General features: G+C 49.5%; 1 protein-coding gene across 2 annotated transcripts in view; it reads right to left on the bottom strand.

The window, feature by feature from the left end:
• Positions 1 to 16,854, bottom strand: part of LOC119464424 (aldehyde dehydrogenase, mitochondrial-like) — a 126,656-nt gene that overhangs the window by 24,935 nt on the left and 84,867 nt on the right. Inside the window, exon 11 of one of the 2 annotated variants that reach the window (XM_049656426.1) lies at positions 15,586 to 15,660. The exons of the other annotated variant lie outside the window; for it this stretch is intronic. Within the exon in view, the coding sequence (XP_049512383.1) occupies positions 15,586 to 15,660 (75 nt within the window). The remainder of the gene's footprint in view (positions 1 to 15,585; positions 15,661 to 16,854) is intronic. 2 annotated transcript variants of the gene reach the window in all.

The raw sequence follows: 16,854 nt of genomic DNA, 5'->3' as shown, positions 1-16,854 counted from the left end.
AACCAATGGGAGGTATAGGAAGATTCACCCCCCTGGCGCGGCCACTGCCGTTGGTTTAGCCGTTGGTAGGGTGCCTCGATGCCAGCGCCGCCGTTCAGGGTGGTGCCATCCTTTGACCGCACCCGCGCCGCCGCTTTCTCGCTGCGACTCCATCTTGAGTCACAGCGAGCGGCTGCGAGTGCTTGGTGCCGGTGCTTAGTTCGAGACACAGAGCGCGCGGATGCTTCGCTGACGCTTCTACTTGCTGGACAGTGTTCAGCCGCATGAATGACAAGCTTGTCAAGTGCATCGAGTCGACATGACGGGCTGTTGTCGTTGTTTACGCTTCCCCTGGGACCCAGAGCGAAGGAAGAGATGGGAAGCCCAAGTAAAGCGGTATCACTGGAAGGCAACGGATAGCTCCTACATTTGCGAGGTAAGTGTCAAGAAAGTTTAGACTATCGCATCGTGTTTTTAATTTAAATGAGAAAGTATTCTCTGATCCTCGCTCACGTACCTACGTTCGCTCACGAACTAAGCACTGCACCGATGCTGCACCGTAGCCTATGGTTTGCGAGCGCGCGTCGCATAGGCTTTTGCCGTTTTGATCGGCGCAGTCTATGCGAGTAGTACCCTTATTTTAAGAACTGACGAAAATGCTTCGCCACGAAATAGCCTTACATTAGCTACAAATAGTCATGTAAACCACCTATTTTGCTTTTTCACGGGAAGCACACATCGTGTGTCTCTTTTCTTTTTTTTCCCCCTCAGTTTCTTTTTTCGCTACTCGTTATTTGGGACTAAAGAACGCAGTGCTTCTTCTGGGGAGAGCGGCTGTTGTGTACGTGGCAAGCGAAGCATTGTGATTTTCTCTATTCTCAGCAGATATCTTGCGGATCTCAGGTTGTTACGTTATATAGCTGATTTTTTAGACGAATATATTTGTAGCGTGGTGCTCGTAAGCCGATGGTCATTCGTGCTCATTCCCGATCGTAGTGGGTACTGTGACGGTCTTTAAATGCCTGTGCACGGTATGCCCAGGTGTAGTAGAGTTAAGGGGCATCATGGGATCAAAATGTTTCGGCGCTTTCTGGCATGGTGTCTGTTGTAGCCTGTGCATTTCTTCGAAACCTGTGAAGCGAGGTAATACAGCATTTATTTTTAAGCACTCTAATGGGTTCTCTGTATTTACAAGGCAACTTTTCATATCAATAATCACTTTTGTTGTTTTACTTGTACTTAGAAACACTTTGAAGAGGACCAGTATGAGGGAAATCGACAGGATGGGCGCCGTCTGTTAGTCAACAGCCCTACATCATCATGGACTATATTTTCAAAGTGAAAAACATTGCTAATCTGTATTTGACTGTCTTAGTTTCATTTACGGTTTTTTGTACGCGATATGTATGCAGTGTTGTTTATTTTTTCAATGTAGTTATCAGTGTTCTAATGGTTATTTATAAAATGTTCTGTACTCGCCATCGATGTGTTTGGCTGATGCGACGTATTCGATGGTAGCTGATGTATTCTGGCTGGATATCTTGATTAATATTACCCGCGGTTGCGTTTTCTTGTTTGCATTCTTGTTTTCGATTTATATTGTGTGTAATAAGGTTGATGTACTCACTTGAACCCCCCCCCCTCTCATGTAATGAATAAATTAAAAAAAAAAACTCTCACTATCCCGAATTGTGTGTCGAGCCTACCTTGCGAATTTTTTTTTAACCTTCAGGCGCCACACAGTACATATAATTTTTCATGTACATATCTCTTTCATGATTGGTTGTACTAGACATTATAAGTAAATGTATTTTGTGCATCGTTTCGTTTCTTGTGTGTACTACGCAAGATTGACACAGACAAGTTACGTTACATGTTTCTCTACAGCACTAACTAAACCTTATTTTCACATCGCAGTTATTTTTACACCAGCTTAATCCTGTCAGCACAGAGTTTTGCGGGCAAAAAAAAGCAACATTGCGCGTGGATATTGTCAAATAATTGCAACGAACGCGAAGAGCACGCACACCGCAAGGGAAACTAACCGCTGTGGCCGAGTGGCTGACTACGGTAAAGGAGGCGTGACGTGTAAACCAAAATACAACAGCGAAAAAGAAAAACTTCCACACATAGGGGGTCGCAAACCTTTTACACCAAGCATCGAAGCGCAAAAAAAAAAAATAGTGCGTATTTCAAACATACACACAGCACATTAAATGTAAATTGAATTAGGCAACTTGGGGCATGTTCCCGGCGCCATACATTTACGTGTTGGACCTTCGACGAGTTAACGGCTATTGGTTATAAAGATGTGCAGATGCGATACCGATAAAAAAATCCTCATCAAGGCAAAGCACTTGGAAGTGCGCCGCGAGTAACACTATTTATGAACGCAAGCGTAGCTGAGTCTCAGCTCGTGTGACTCAATATGGTGGCGCCAGCGGGGTTGTCTCCACCCTGGACGGCGGCGCTGGGCATCGAGGCACCCTAGCCGTTGGTAAAGCCCCTATATATAAAAAGTATCGTCACGCTTTGAAGAATGCTGCCGCCTCCTCGCACACCCTGTCCGAGGCCGACGCCACGTCGGTATTGGCCTAATGGCATCACGTGGACCATCGAGCCCCCGGGCGCTGGCTGCGTTTGTTTACGATCACGCTCCATCGCCATTTTCGCCCGAGAAGCGTCTACCGACTGGCGAGGAGCACGACGATAGCCACGAACACAGTCGGCGATCGTCGATTCTGATCAGCGGTGAAAGATAAACAAGTGCACGTGTTTCAAGCGGTGTAGGCGGCGCAGCGGTCGAAAAAGGAGCGCGAAAGAGAGGAGAAACGAGAAGGAGGGAAGGCGGAGGAGGAGAGTGTCGCTACTTTCGTTTTATGTCGTTTTAGCCGTTGGGCGCTCACTGCGCCCTCTGTATGACGTCACACCCCGCGCTCCGCAGCTGTGATAACCGGGAGTATTAGCCCCGAGAAGGAACAAAAGCGCCGCTGCGAGCGTCGCTCGCATTTACGCTCGCATTACGTCATGGCAAGGATTTGCGCTTGTCGTCTGCTACAGTTCGGGTTGCGTTCGGGCGCCTTCTGCAACGTTTCCGTTTGTTCGCGCTCATTTGCTATGCTGGTGCACTTTTGACAGTCCTCTCAAATATATTTTGACGATGTCTTCGTTCGTAAAAAATTATTGGAAAAGCTTATTTTGTGGAAAACAATATATTTCTCAAAGGCAACGTTAGTGCCGGCCAGCGGAGGTCAGTCCAGAGCGGTGTGGATTTTTCAAGCGCAGTTCTACACTCTGCAGCGGCAGCTCACGTGGATAATAATAGCATAAACGCGAAAACATGGGACAGAACAATCTTGTTAAGCGGCCATACTTGCCGTGGTGCAATAATCATATGTCACAAACGCTGGCTATATATGACTTCTCCAACATTTACCTTAATTTTAACCCGCTAAATCTTGTTTGCTCACGACGAGCTGTTCATTGGCAAAATATCGAATTTCCGCATTTATTCACAGGAACGTTCGGCAGTAGCACGAGGACTAAACAGCACATTAGTATAGATTCTGCCAGTACCGTTTGCTTTTTGAACTGCTTGTCAAAATTAAGCCGTTCTTAACTAGTTAATTTTAAGCGGCGGTAATCTTTAAGCTGTTTGCCGTATACGGAAAGGCACATGGACCAGTATTTATTTTCTTTTCAGTGCTACACGCTCTACTCAGTTCAACAATTTCGCGCTGCTTGGGATACCGTTCTGACCGGTATGCTTGGCGAAACTGACACAGCCGCTCGGCGCAACGTTTTGGGCGAAAAATGCCTTTTAGACCATATTGCTGCAGCCAGCAAGAAGCCGAAACTTCATTCTTTAGTGGTATGGGACACAGAAAATATGAGCATTCACCGAAGGAGGTCAAAAATCAAGTGAATTCATGTGAAGCTTGCATCTAGTGTATTCCTCATGAGGCGGGTATACGAGGGCATTTATGGGCTGACACAGCGAATAGTTCTCAGTTCGTATAATTAAAGACCATTGCGGTTCGAGACATCCTCATGCAGACGGTAGTTGCGTGACGATGTTGCATGACGAAGCTGCCTCTTCCGAGTTAGTTATAGGCATTCCAATTGGCGCTGTAAAGGACTCCTTCATGGTTTCAATTCGAAGTTGTATTGAACGGAAGGCTTTCGCGAACAATGCGCGCCTCGTCAAAACGTCATAATGATTGTCGTTTGCTTCCATTGCGGGAGGTATCTGCCCTATTGTCAGAAAGACTGCTTCAGGTCACTATGCAACATTGCGTGGCATGTAATGACTTGGCTCTTGATCTAACCCACGAAATTTTCTTTCGGGTGATTGTCTAACGGACACGAAGCGCAGTCGTGTTAACAGCCATGTATAATTCTTTTTCTGGGTGGCTCTTTCGGAGAAAGGTGAAAGTAGTACCAAAATTTTCCCGTAAGACATGCGCGCCTAACTGATGTTTATACGCATTACTGTAGTACCCACATTTGAGTAGAAGAACTCAACAGAGCAATAACAAGCTTGATGAAAGCTTCGCAGGCAGTATCCTACTCTAACATACTGATTTATATATAAAGTTGGCACCAAATACCAATATTGCTGTTCCGTGTAAAACAAAATGTATTTCATAACTAAGTACTAAAGTAATATAAGTTTGGAGCGTAGCATCGTACAATTAAAATTTTTCATACTGAATCTGCCGACATTGTTTTTACGCAATATTTATGGACATACACGGCGCACCTCTGCGTTTAAAAAGCAGTAACCCTTGCGACTCTATATAGCTTCGATATCCAAGAAGCAAATTTTCACGATTCACGCAGTTTCGAAAAAGAGACTGCACTTTAGGCCTGACAGCAAAAAGCAGCCAAAACATCCTTCAGGAAGTACGACTGGCACGCCCCATACACCGAGCATGCACGAAGCGAACGGGCGCGCGCGGCAGCTGAGTGGGCCGGATCTTGCGGCGTCCTGGCCGTGACGTCACTCGGGAGAGGGCACCACTCGAACTTCTCGCCGCTGAAGGGGAGAGCTCGCGTCGCCGCAACTCAACAAGGACCCGAAATGAGAACCTGCGTTTATTCAAGGCCTGGAAGAACAATATCAACTTGAGATGAATCAGTTGCAGCACAGTACCACTACGCAGTGGGGAAGTAGTTTGGACCTTGTTCTTCAGCGGAAATTTGACGATTCTAACTACGCCATTGACGATGTGGCCACAAAAGCCTTTTACTTTACGGATCATAGAAGGGTATTCATTGGTGTGAAAAATACAGTTTTGCCCGCTGGTTGACATCTCTGCTTTCTTAGTCTAGTGGGAAACCACTAAGTTTAATAATAGCATGTCTAACTACAAGCGAAGCCTAAGCGCAGCCGGGGGTCTGTAGCTATCGCTACTCGACTAGGTTTAACCAGAGCTAAACCCCAGCCAATTTTTTTCTACATCCGGACGTGACCATCGAAGACTGAGCCCTTAACAGCTTCGCTGTAAAAATGTTTACTGAAATATTATTGGTTGAACATCACAAACCATTTCCGACTTCTCAAACTTTTGACTGCGGCATTCGTATTGCAATCAAGATTAATGACTTCTCACACCATCAGAACCTCTGACACTGGCTGCTTTTTAATTTATTAAAAAATGTACGCAATGCAGCACCTTGAAGTTTTATCACGTGGTGCGACTAAGCAGCGATACGAATGAGAGATGGCGGTACCTGCGCTACCGGTGATGTTTGGACGCATCGCGGTCACTCGAGTCGAGCTGAGTCACTTGCGTTTCACGAATAACGCGGTCTATAGAACGCGTGCTGATCGCCACTGTTCGGTCGCTTAAGCTGTCTTGAGGTATATTGACCCTATTCGCGGAGCAGTTCGCTCTAGGTGAACGAGATGACGCTTTCGGCGACGCGCCATACGTTACCTCAGCGAATGCGCACGAATAGGAAACCATTACTACTTCTGCCCTGCTTCTGTGCGCTCAGCTGTCGGAAATGCTACTGGGTGTTCGTAATGCACTGCGCCCAATTCATGCTGCAAAATGTGTAACGATTAAGGGAAGACGTGTGCGGTAGTTTGCTGCAAAAATAGTGACTGGCATATTAAGGAATAGAATCGACCTGTGTCGCCGCTGCTACATAAGGACTGCCTGTGATGTCGGCCCTTCGCGATGCAGAGCTTTCCTCGAGGATAAAAAAAGGTAATTCATCCGCCAGTGCTGTATAGATAACCTCCAAAGAAAGGACTTCTACGGAACGTCGACACCTAAGAGTGAGTACCGCTCGTTACAAAAGGAAGTAGCGCCACTTACTGGCATAGTAAGTTTCTCGCACGTTATCTACACACATCCACCCCTACTCGCACGCAAACTTACGCCCACCCTATCGCCAACGTATCAATGATAAGTGAATGGGCGAACACTTGAATCAATGTGCCGAAGCATGAGTGACGGCTACTACACCGACAAGACAGGAATGTTGGAAGCTGAACGTTTCGTGACGGTCCACAGAGCAAGAATACGTCTTTGCTACAAGCTACCGCAAAGTACAAAACATTTACCTTCCAAGCTTTGTGTGCAGCAAGAACAAATCTATCGCACAAGAGCACACCCGCGAGCGATTAGGTTGAAATTAAACAACCAGATAATGGCCACACCGAGGATTAACCGAGGAACTTTAAAGAGTCCGAATCATAACAAGCGCCGCTGCTTCAAAATGTTAGTCAAATAAAGAACGAAGAGCACACTAATCCCGATTTCATTCATAAGCGGAAGGTTTGGACAGCTTGGAATACATTTCTAGCCCCGCTTTTAGTACAAGCACTGTATACGCTGCTCGCGGCATTTGGACAAGGCGTAATGATCGAGCTCTGAAAGCACTTACATGTCCTCTAAAACTGTGGCCAAAGCTTCGTGTCGTGCATACAGTCACTGTCTACGATATGCGTCGAAACGGAGGTTTGCTGCGCCGCACCGGCGTCACTCGCTTGCATTGTAAACGCGGAGGCAACGGAGGCAGATGAGGCAAGCAATGAACGTGTCACCACGTGATCAAACATGGCAGCGCCCACGGGAGCGCCGCGAAAAGGGTCAATATCAAATACGCGTTCTGGCGCCCAATTACGACTATACTCAAAGCGTTTCTCGGATATGTCGGAGATACGCACCCTGCCTGGTGCAGCAGACGACTTCTTCTTTCTGGGGTTTTACGTGCCAAAACCAGTTCTGATTATGAGGCACGCCGTAGTGGAGGGCTCCGGATTAATTTTGACCACCTGGGGTTCTTTAGCGTGCACTACAACGCAAGCACACGGGCGTTTTCGCATTTCGCCTCCATCGAAATGCGGCCGCCGGGGCCGGGATTCGATCCCGCGACCTCGTGCTCAGCAGCGCAACGCCTTAGCTGACTGAGCCACCCCGGCGGGTACAGCAGACGACAGCTTGTCCGTTGCAGACGACGGGAATGAGAGACGTTCTCAAAAAACAGACAAAAAAAAAAAAAACACAGCGGTTTTACGGGTGAAGACCACGATTTGATTACGAGGCATGCCGTATTGGGGGACACTGAATTAAGTTTGACTACCTCGGGGTCTTTACCGCGTACCTAAATCTAAGTGCACGAGCAATTTTGCATTTCAAACCCATCGAAAAGCGGCCACGGCGGCCGTGATCGAACTCGCGACCGCGCGAGCTCAACGCTGGCCACTAAGCTACCGAGGCGGGTAGAGCCGCTTTCGACGGAATGACTTCACGCGGTTCGAATTGGCTGCTCTATTTCTACTTAAAGAATAGCAAAAAAATAAAGAAATAGTAAAAAAAATTAAAGAGCGTTAATTTCATTGTATAGATTTAAGTTTTTAGGCAATACGTCAAGATGGCGTCACATTACGAAACCGAATTGGGAGCCTAATTTACGTTTACCATCAGCACGATTATGCACGCATCCTTTGCCACGCTCCGAAAAAAATGGCATAATGTCCAGAATAGCACCTCTTGTTCCAAGAAAAGTGGTAGCTCTCGCCTACACGCCTTTAGGCGAGGGACGTAGTTCCTTACGAGCATTACGACGGTGCTGTAGCTCACGTGTGCGAGAAACGAAAAACTATGGCCATGCGTGGGCGGTGCACATTCGCACAGCCCACGCATGTGTCGCATGTGTCTGTTGAGTCGAAGCTGCTGTACATGCGCTTAACTGCTACAATTGGTGTGAAATGCGAATGAACGGTCGGCATGACCTCGCAGCGGCCGAGCTCACAGCTGATTTAGTACACTGAAAGCCGCACTGAATAAGGAGGGCCTCGGTTCCTCTTTGTTTTGTTGTACCCAGCCAAACAAAATGGCCTCGACATGAGGAATGTTAGTCAAATCAAGTTTGCCTTCGCCCTGGCCAGGGCGGCGGGCCTGGGCGAGGAAGATATCGCCGAAGACGTAGTTTGTCCCAACGTCATGCAGAACATTGCGGTGGTGAGCGAGCACCCCGGCAGAGAAGAACGCCAGAGCGTATACCAGGATATCTAGTATTGCCATAGGCAAAGTGGAGTACGAAATCAACGCGTATATGGCTGCCCCGGACGACACGTGCAAGGGGGTCATACGAGGGGTAGACCTCGACATCGACCCGGCGAGACTTCAGGCGCTTATTGTTCATGACAGGAACCCAACGGCTCTTCAAGCAAAGCGAATCAAGAACTCGAAAACGGTGGTGATTATTTTCGACGGACTTAAAGTGCCAAATCACGTTATTTGCGGCGCGAGCATGTTCCGCTGCACACTGTTCAGAAGGCAGACAGATGTTTGCTACGCTTGCGGCAAGGTAGGACAACGCGCTGACGTATCCCCTACGCCAGATGACGTCATATGCAGGGGATGCGGCAAGCAGTTGCCATCGGAGGAGCACGATTGCAAGCCGACGTGCAAGTTGTGCGGAGGCGAACATGTCACAGCAGACAGGAAGTGCAAGCAGCGCTTCCAGATCCCGTATGTGGTGCGTCACAGGCGAGAGGAAAGGCAGAAGCAAGACTCTAATCCCGGTTTTCAACGAGGCCACGACGGGGAAGAAGACTTCCCGCCGCTGCACACGGTCACGCCAGGAGGTACCAAGTGATCCAGCGCGGACGCTCCCGATCCAGGGGGAGATCAGCCTACATAGCAAGATCTCGCTCCAGGACTCCTGCGGTTCGCATCGCAACACAAGGGGTCGACCAAGGAACATGGGCCACCAAGGTCAAGAAAATGACAAAGCCACAGGTAAAGGGGACCGGGGTGCTGCTTCAGAGCATGTTAGCTTTGAGCTAGTTAGTCGAATCCAAAAGGAGAATGCTACTCTTAGAGGCATCGTTGAACAGCTCAGGGCTGAGATAGCAGAAATGAAGGGAGCTAAGATGGCGAAGGCTACTCCTCAATCGCAGCCGAACAGGCCCGTCGAGAATGTAGGGGAGTCGCCAACAGCGGATGTTCCATTGGATACTCATTCTGAGGTTAGGCCGGCAAAGAGAAAGGCAACTACTGAGCACGTCAGGAACGAGGAGCTCGATTTTCGGGTGCAAATCACAGATTCCTTGGCAGATATTAAGGAGACTCTTAGGCAAATGGCGGAGGCGATGGCCTCTCTTACTGCAAGGACATCCAAGCTTGAGGAAGAGGTAGGCAAATTGAGAGCCAAGAAGCGAATAAAGACTCTGGTTAAGAGCAAGGCTGCTTCCTCGCGGGAGCCTGATGGTAGAACACGGGCTGAACTGGTTATCTCCAATGATGGCTGCGAGTAATGGTGTATTGAACTTTACGATCTGGCAATGGAACTGTTGGGGCAACTCTCAAAAAAAGGCGACCCTTCAGCAGTTCCTCAGATCGAGAGATTCGAGACCGCAGATTATTCTTTTACAAGAGGTATTGGTGGATAGAGTTTCTCTGTCGTGCTACAATTCGTACGTAAAGAAAGGACCGGAAAGTAGGGGGTCTCCACCCTGGTCTCTAACAAACACACTTTTATCGAGCATGACTTAAACATGGGTAGTTGCAAAATTGAATACCTTTTTGATGATGTTATCCCGGGCGGTGAGCTCAGGAATAGCGTATTCATACTCAACGTGTACAGTTCCCCTAGAGGGGGGCAGCATCGCTTCACTTCATTATTCGTTAAGGCGGTTTCTATGGCAGGCAAGGCCTGCCATAGAAAGGCAAGGCCTGTTGTGGCCGGGGATTTTAATGCCCAGCATCAGGCGTGGGGTTACCGCCACACTACACGCAAGGGCGAGAACCTCTGACAGGCAGCGGCGGATCTTGGCCTCACGTTAATCACCGATTCCAACTTCCCCACCAGGATTGGCAACTCCGTGTCACGGGATTCAACTCCGGACCTCACATTCGTGGTGTCGGCAGGGGAATTTTCCTGGGCAAACTTAGGGGTAGAATTGGGAAGCGATCATTATATTGCTAACACCGTGCTGCAGGTAGGCAGAAAGCCTCCCAGGGCATTCAACTACATAGACTGGGATCATTTCCGTAAGATCAGGGAGGAAAGAAGGGGTGATTCTCCTGAGAACTTCCAGGAATGGTTGGATAGAGTCAAAAGGGACGTATGAGAAGTGGCCAAGTCGATACACACGGAGCTGGAGGTCAATAAAATGGATAGCAGATTAGCACACTTAATAGAGGTCAAGGAATCTATACTGGCTAGGTGGAAAACACAAAAGCTCAATCGTAGGCTTAGAAAGAGGCTAGCCGAGCTAAACAAAACAATTATGGCACACTGTCAAGTGCTTGAGAGACAGCAACGGGATGAGGTTTGTAACATGGTGGATGGGCAGATGCGATTAGGTGGGAAATGGAACCTACTCAAGTACCTGCTCCACGAGGATAAGACCAAAAGCAATCAGAATCGGGTGGTGGATAAAATTCTTCATGCGGAAAGGCAGCAGCATGGGGATGACGAAATTGCCACGCGCCTGGCACGGAGGTATCTTCCCCTGGCGGACAAGGCTGGGTCCCCGGGGCAGGAATGTCCACGATATGAGGGCAAATCGACAGAGAGCCTAGACAGGCCGTTTCAGGAGGCGGACGTTCGCGAAACACTGCAGAAACTCAATGGCAGGTCAGCCCCGGGACCGGATGGCGTAACCAGCAGAATGCTGCGCAATTTAGATGAGAGGTTGATTAAGGTCATAACGGCAGAGATCAACCGCATTTGGGAATCGGGTGTATTTGCAGATGAGTGGAAGGTTGCATCCGTGGTTCTCATTCCCAAGCCTGGGCGCAGCCCCGGGACTGAGAGCCTCAGGCCCATCTCCCTCACGTCTTGTTTGGGCAAGGTGCTGGAGCATGTCATCAATTGTCGGATATCTAAACACATTGAGGAGGAGGGTCTCTTTCCCAAGAACATGATAGGCTTCAGGCCTCTCTCCGCGCAGGACGTCATGCTACTCATCAAGCACGATATATCAGATAAAGACACCAGGGACACGAGGGCCATTCTCGATCTCGATCTGGAAAAGGCCTTTGACAACGTGTCGCATAGACATATTCTAGACTCGATCTCCCGCCTTGACTTGGGGGAGAGATTTTACAGATTCATGCGCTCTTTTCTCGGAGATAGGAGGGCCACAATCAAATTGGGTGACCTCAAATCGGAGGCTTATGATCTCGGGAAAAGGGGGTGACCACAGGGGTCGGTTGTCTCGCCGCTCTTGTTTAACATAGCGATGCAGGGCTTGGCCGACGAGCTTGAGCAGATGGAGGGTATTGGCTCCGCAATCTGTGCGGACGACATCGCCCTCTGGTGCTCTGGCGGGTCAGAAGCCCACGTTGAAGACGCACTGCAAGAGGCGGTGCATTGCGTAGAAAAACACGTCAATCGAATGGGTCTCCGGCTCTCGCCTTCGAAATCGAAGTTACTTCTATATCGTCCCACTAGAAGAGGACCCAAACCTAGAGGTAGGAGGCCTCCAGAGGAGATTGATATTGGGGTGCGAACGTCGTCCGGGAGCGATATCCCAAGGGTTAGTTCTCTCCGGGTGCTAGGCATGATCATTGAAGCTAACGGTCAGCACGGGCGTGCTATAGATAAGTTTAGAGGACATGCTGAAGGAATAATCAGACTCATTGCAAGGGTTTCGAACAGAAAAGGAGGCCTTAAGGAAGATAATCTCCTTAGGCTTTTTCACGCGTTTCTCATGAGCCATGTGAATTATGTCACTCCGATGCACAGATGAACAAGTTAAACACGCTCATCAGGAAAAGTATTAAGAGAGTCCTAGGACTCCCAATGCGCACAATCACGGAAAACCTAGCAAGCCTAGGCGTCCACAACACATTAGAGGAAGTTATCGAAGCGCAGCAATCCGCGCAATTTGCTAGACTCTTGTCTACGGAGGCGGGAAGGGGGATCCTGGCTAAGGTCGGGATCAATCCGAAGACGTTAAGGGATAGGAACGTTCAGCTTTCGGATAGTGTGAGGCAGGCTATTAAGGTCTCCCCAATTCCGAGGAACGTACATCCGACTTTCAACACTGGCAGGAGGACGGCTCGCGCCTCTGCGCTTTTGCGGTACGCACATGCGCACGAGGCAGAGTCATGTTTTGTAGATGCTGCCCAATACGAAGGCGACTCCGGCCATTTTGTTGCTAACGTCGTGGACATGAAGGGCCGAGTGTTATCGGCCGCGTCAATCAGGACGTTATGGGCTTGCAAGGCGGAGCAGCTGGCCATTGCGCTGGCGCTCCTTCAGTCGGACAGGGAATATATTTATACGGACTCGAGATCAGTCCTTCGAGCTTTCTCGACTGGGGCAGTTTGTGAAGAGGTTGGTAGGGCACTTGAAGGTAAGGTGTTTACTCATCACGTCATTACATGGTTCCCGGCGCACGAGGGCGCAGAACTAGGGGGGCTAGCCAACGTTAATGAGTTGGCCCATGCCCGGGCGCGAGGTCTTGCCGGCCGCGCCGGGCACTGGGAGGCTGGTGTGCCGGGTGGGACCGGCGACGGGCTTGGTCCGACCTTTTCGGAGGCAGAACCTCCCCGTTTCAGGGACATTCTCTCCACCTTCAACGAGATCACTAGCCACTATCAGATGTATCGCAGGGCTTTCCCCCTGCCACATGGAAATCTCACGAAGCCTCAAGCCGTGACCCTCAGGCTAATACAAACGAACTCGTATCCCGCACTCTCCGTCATCAGTAGGTACACGGAGGTCTCCCCTCTGTGTCCCGATTGCGGCGGAGTTAGCGATTTTAAACACAGGGTCTGGGAGTGCCCCTCTTTACAGCACCACACGGACCACTTATTGATGGCGGAAGCATTTTATTGCGATAGCAATTATATGGACACTTAAACTGGATTTCTGCCGTCGCCGTCGCCGTGAGGTTCCGTATAGATAACATCATCGCCGCGCGCCGTATGCCCGAGCGGTAGCGTGCGGGGGACGCGCGCTATCACGGAGAGCGAACGCACGGCGGAAAGCAAACGCGACCGGCGCGCGTGGGGGCATGGGAGGGAGGGATGCGGGGTGACGCTGCGCTCCGGCACCAAAGGCCTATCTTGCAACCGGGCGCAAGGGGAACTTCCCACTCAATCTCCCACGCGCAAGCAAGGAAGCGGGACGGCAGCGCCGGAAGGAGCGGGGGGGGGGGGGGGGGGCGCACTTCTACTCTGCCAACAACCGCGCTCGTCGCTCGCCGGCCGCACTGTCTCTTATCTCCACACGGCTGTGACCTTTTCTATGCGCTGTGCATTCGCCGCTCAGTTTCCGTTGAAGCGATAGACCGCACGTACCTTCGCCCGCTGCGACGTATATGCGCTTGCTGCCAGCGTTTTGACAGTCGTTGTCTGCAGTCATTCAGTGTGATCTATTCATGTTTGTTTGTGCGCGCTCACACCACGCTTGTTCAATCAGTTAGTAATAGTCGGGCCACATTTTCCAACGCACGCTACACATGCAATGCTGCCCGGGTCGGCAGTGCAGCGCTACAGGTGTGTCCTTTCGCACGCGCTGCCCACGGGAAGCGCTTCTCATCAACACCACCGTTTCACACGCGCCTTCTCGTGGTCATCGAGTCTCTCTAAATGTCGGTCTACTTACGCCGCAGCACACCTGCTTACTTAATCAGCTCATGTTTACTACAATTCATATTGCTACCAAAGCCGCTCACCTTACTTCGTGTCACATTGCTGTGTTGCTATCGCATTCATTGCTTCGCCCTTAGGGCGAAACTGTGACATTTTTATTCATTGGTCAAGAGCCACGAATGGATTAATCAACTCCGGGCTGTCCAGAAGGCCCACGATGCGGCGGTGAGGCTTCCCGTCCCAACGTGCGAGCGGCCCGCAGTCTTGCCCCTATAAAATGGGGTGAAGATTCTTCCGGACCTAAATAAATGTTACCACCACCCAGCCAAACGAAGTAACAGACAATAAAGCCAGAGAAATCATTTGGGGAAGATATTTGTTATGTTTAATGGAAATGTGAAAGTATTAAGGTAAAGTAGGGTATCGAAAGCGGATGAAAAGAAAACTTGACGCAAGTGGAGACCGAACCGACATATTCTGCACTATAGCATGCTGCGCCTTACGAGTTCCGCTACCGCGGCGCTTCCGGCCTAAAAAAATTCACGTTACCCAAACGTGATGTGGCAGTCTCGTGGTGCCAGATACCGCTGACGCGTAGACAGACGCTACTAACGTGCCAATGAAATCTGCGTTCATTCAGCACTCGACGTGGCGAGAGGGGAGAGCGTGTCCCCCTGCTTTCCAATCCAAGAAGGGCCATGGCGACACGGTCGTCATATGGTCTCCCACCACCGCACCGGGCTGGCTTGCGTGATCCCGAGTTTGTGATACCACGTGACCGGACGTGAATACTGTTCTTCTCTCACGTCAGAAGCCGCGCTGCACTTACAGTTCTGCACTTGGCGCGTGCTTTGAATAGGTAGCATAAAATGTACTGTAATTATTTGCAGCGTAATTTTTTGTGGCGCTCTCGAGGGAATTCAGGCTTCTTACTGTAATTGCGGAGCAGACGCCTAGCCCCCCCCCCCCCCCCCCCCCAAAAAAAAAAGAAAAAAAAAGAAAGCTGGGCATAATATTGTGGTGTCAGTACTCATCTAATTCCTAGGCGCCGCTCCAATGCGCAAGAACTCTAGCCGGTGGCAAACCTATGCGCGATTATGGATGGAACAACGCGGACATCGTTGCGCGTCGGCACAGCGGCACCACTTCAAGCCCACTAAGAAGGGCAGAAAAGAATACAGCGGAGGCGTGGCAAGGGCACCATTTAATTGTCGACATATTCCACTCATACTAGGCGCATCCAGGGGCGCTATAACGTAAAATGATTCTAAACTGTTTTGATTCCAAACTCCTGACGTCAAATTTACGTAACCACCGACGCAAGCATCGGGCGGTGACCCGCAGCGTTGTCTGAACAACCCAATCAAACATTCTGCCCGTTTATAGGAGGTCACCTTTATTCGCTTTCAAAACCAATAACATTGTCTACACTCAGCGGTTTTTCTTATCTAAATGGCTGACAAGAGGCGAGGAGCACGCTATAGTGGAACGTAGACGCAATGACATCACACAGTGTGGATGTTTAACTTACATTTCACGACCGATTCCAGACATCTTGTAGCCTCCAAAGGGAGTGTGAGGTCCCATTTCGAAGTAGGTGTTGATCCTGCACAATCGTTAGTACAGGTAGTCAGGTGGCTCACAAACTCATTTATGCCATGCACTTAGGCTGCCTCAGCGCAGTATTGCGAGGAGCTGTGATTATATATATATATATATATATATTCTAAATACATCGAGTCTATACTCCCAACATCCCCGTAACAATATATATATATATATATATATATATATATATATATATATATATATAGTAGTAGTAACTGGATTTTTCAATGGGCCAAGCGTATTTAGGAAAGTCAGAAGCACAACTTCGCGGTTATCTTAGGTTTAATATTTTCCCAACAGTTTCGGTCGGTGGACCGACCTTTTTCAAGGGATGAAAAATCCCTTGAAAAAGGTCGGTCCACCGACCGAAACTGTTGGGAAAATATTAAACCTAAGATAACCGCGAAGTTGTGCTTCTGACTTTCCTATATATATATATATATATATATATATATATATATATATATATATATATATATAGAACGATAAAAGTCGGGCCCCTCGACTTTATTAACCATATCATAAGAAAGTGGATGGGAAAACGGTTCCGCGGTAGCTCAATGGTGAGAGCATCGCACGCGTAATGCGAAGACGTGGGTTCGTTCCCTACCTGCGGACAGTTGTTTTTTCATCCAAACGTAGAGCAGCTGGCTCTTGGAAGACGCGACCGTCGGGGCTGGCTCGAGCAGAGGAGCGCGCGGTCTTCTTGGGCTCGACCCACTCTTGCCCTCGACCCACTACCTACAGGTGGCAATATCCCCCCTTCCGAACAAAAGCATCGCCTCGATGCTAAAAAAAATAGGCGTAGAAGACAAAGAAGAGGAAGGCAGGCAAAGCGAAAGTACACAAAAAAAAAAAAAAAACCGCATTTCCCCGAAGGAGAGTATGAGGAAGTGCGAAGCACGGGGTGATGCTATGAGGGGGCGCGCGCGACTAAACTGCAGTAAAACCCCTTGATGTTAGAAAGTAGCGACACGCTTTGATCTACGCCGCAACACCCTCGCCGGCGCGGTCAACCTCCTCCTTTTCTCCCCCTCTTTCGCGGAGGCAGCGCATCCGCCACGCTGAATGGCTGCGGCGCGCGAGACTACCCCGTCAGGTGACCCTGACGTCACGAAAACTGCGCGGAACTTGCTTTCGCGCGCCTTTAGTTTCTCCCGCTCGCCCAGTGAGCCCCTCCAAGTAGTGTCTC

The sequence above is a fragment of the Dermacentor silvarum genome, chromosome 9 (genome assembly GCF_013339745.2).
Source record: "Dermacentor silvarum isolate Dsil-2018 chromosome 9, BIME_Dsil_1.4, whole genome shotgun sequence".
In the NCBI taxonomy this organism is placed as follows: domain Eukaryota; kingdom Metazoa; phylum Arthropoda; class Arachnida; order Ixodida; family Ixodidae; genus Dermacentor; species Dermacentor silvarum.
This window is presented reverse-complemented; position numbering and strand designations above follow the sequence as displayed.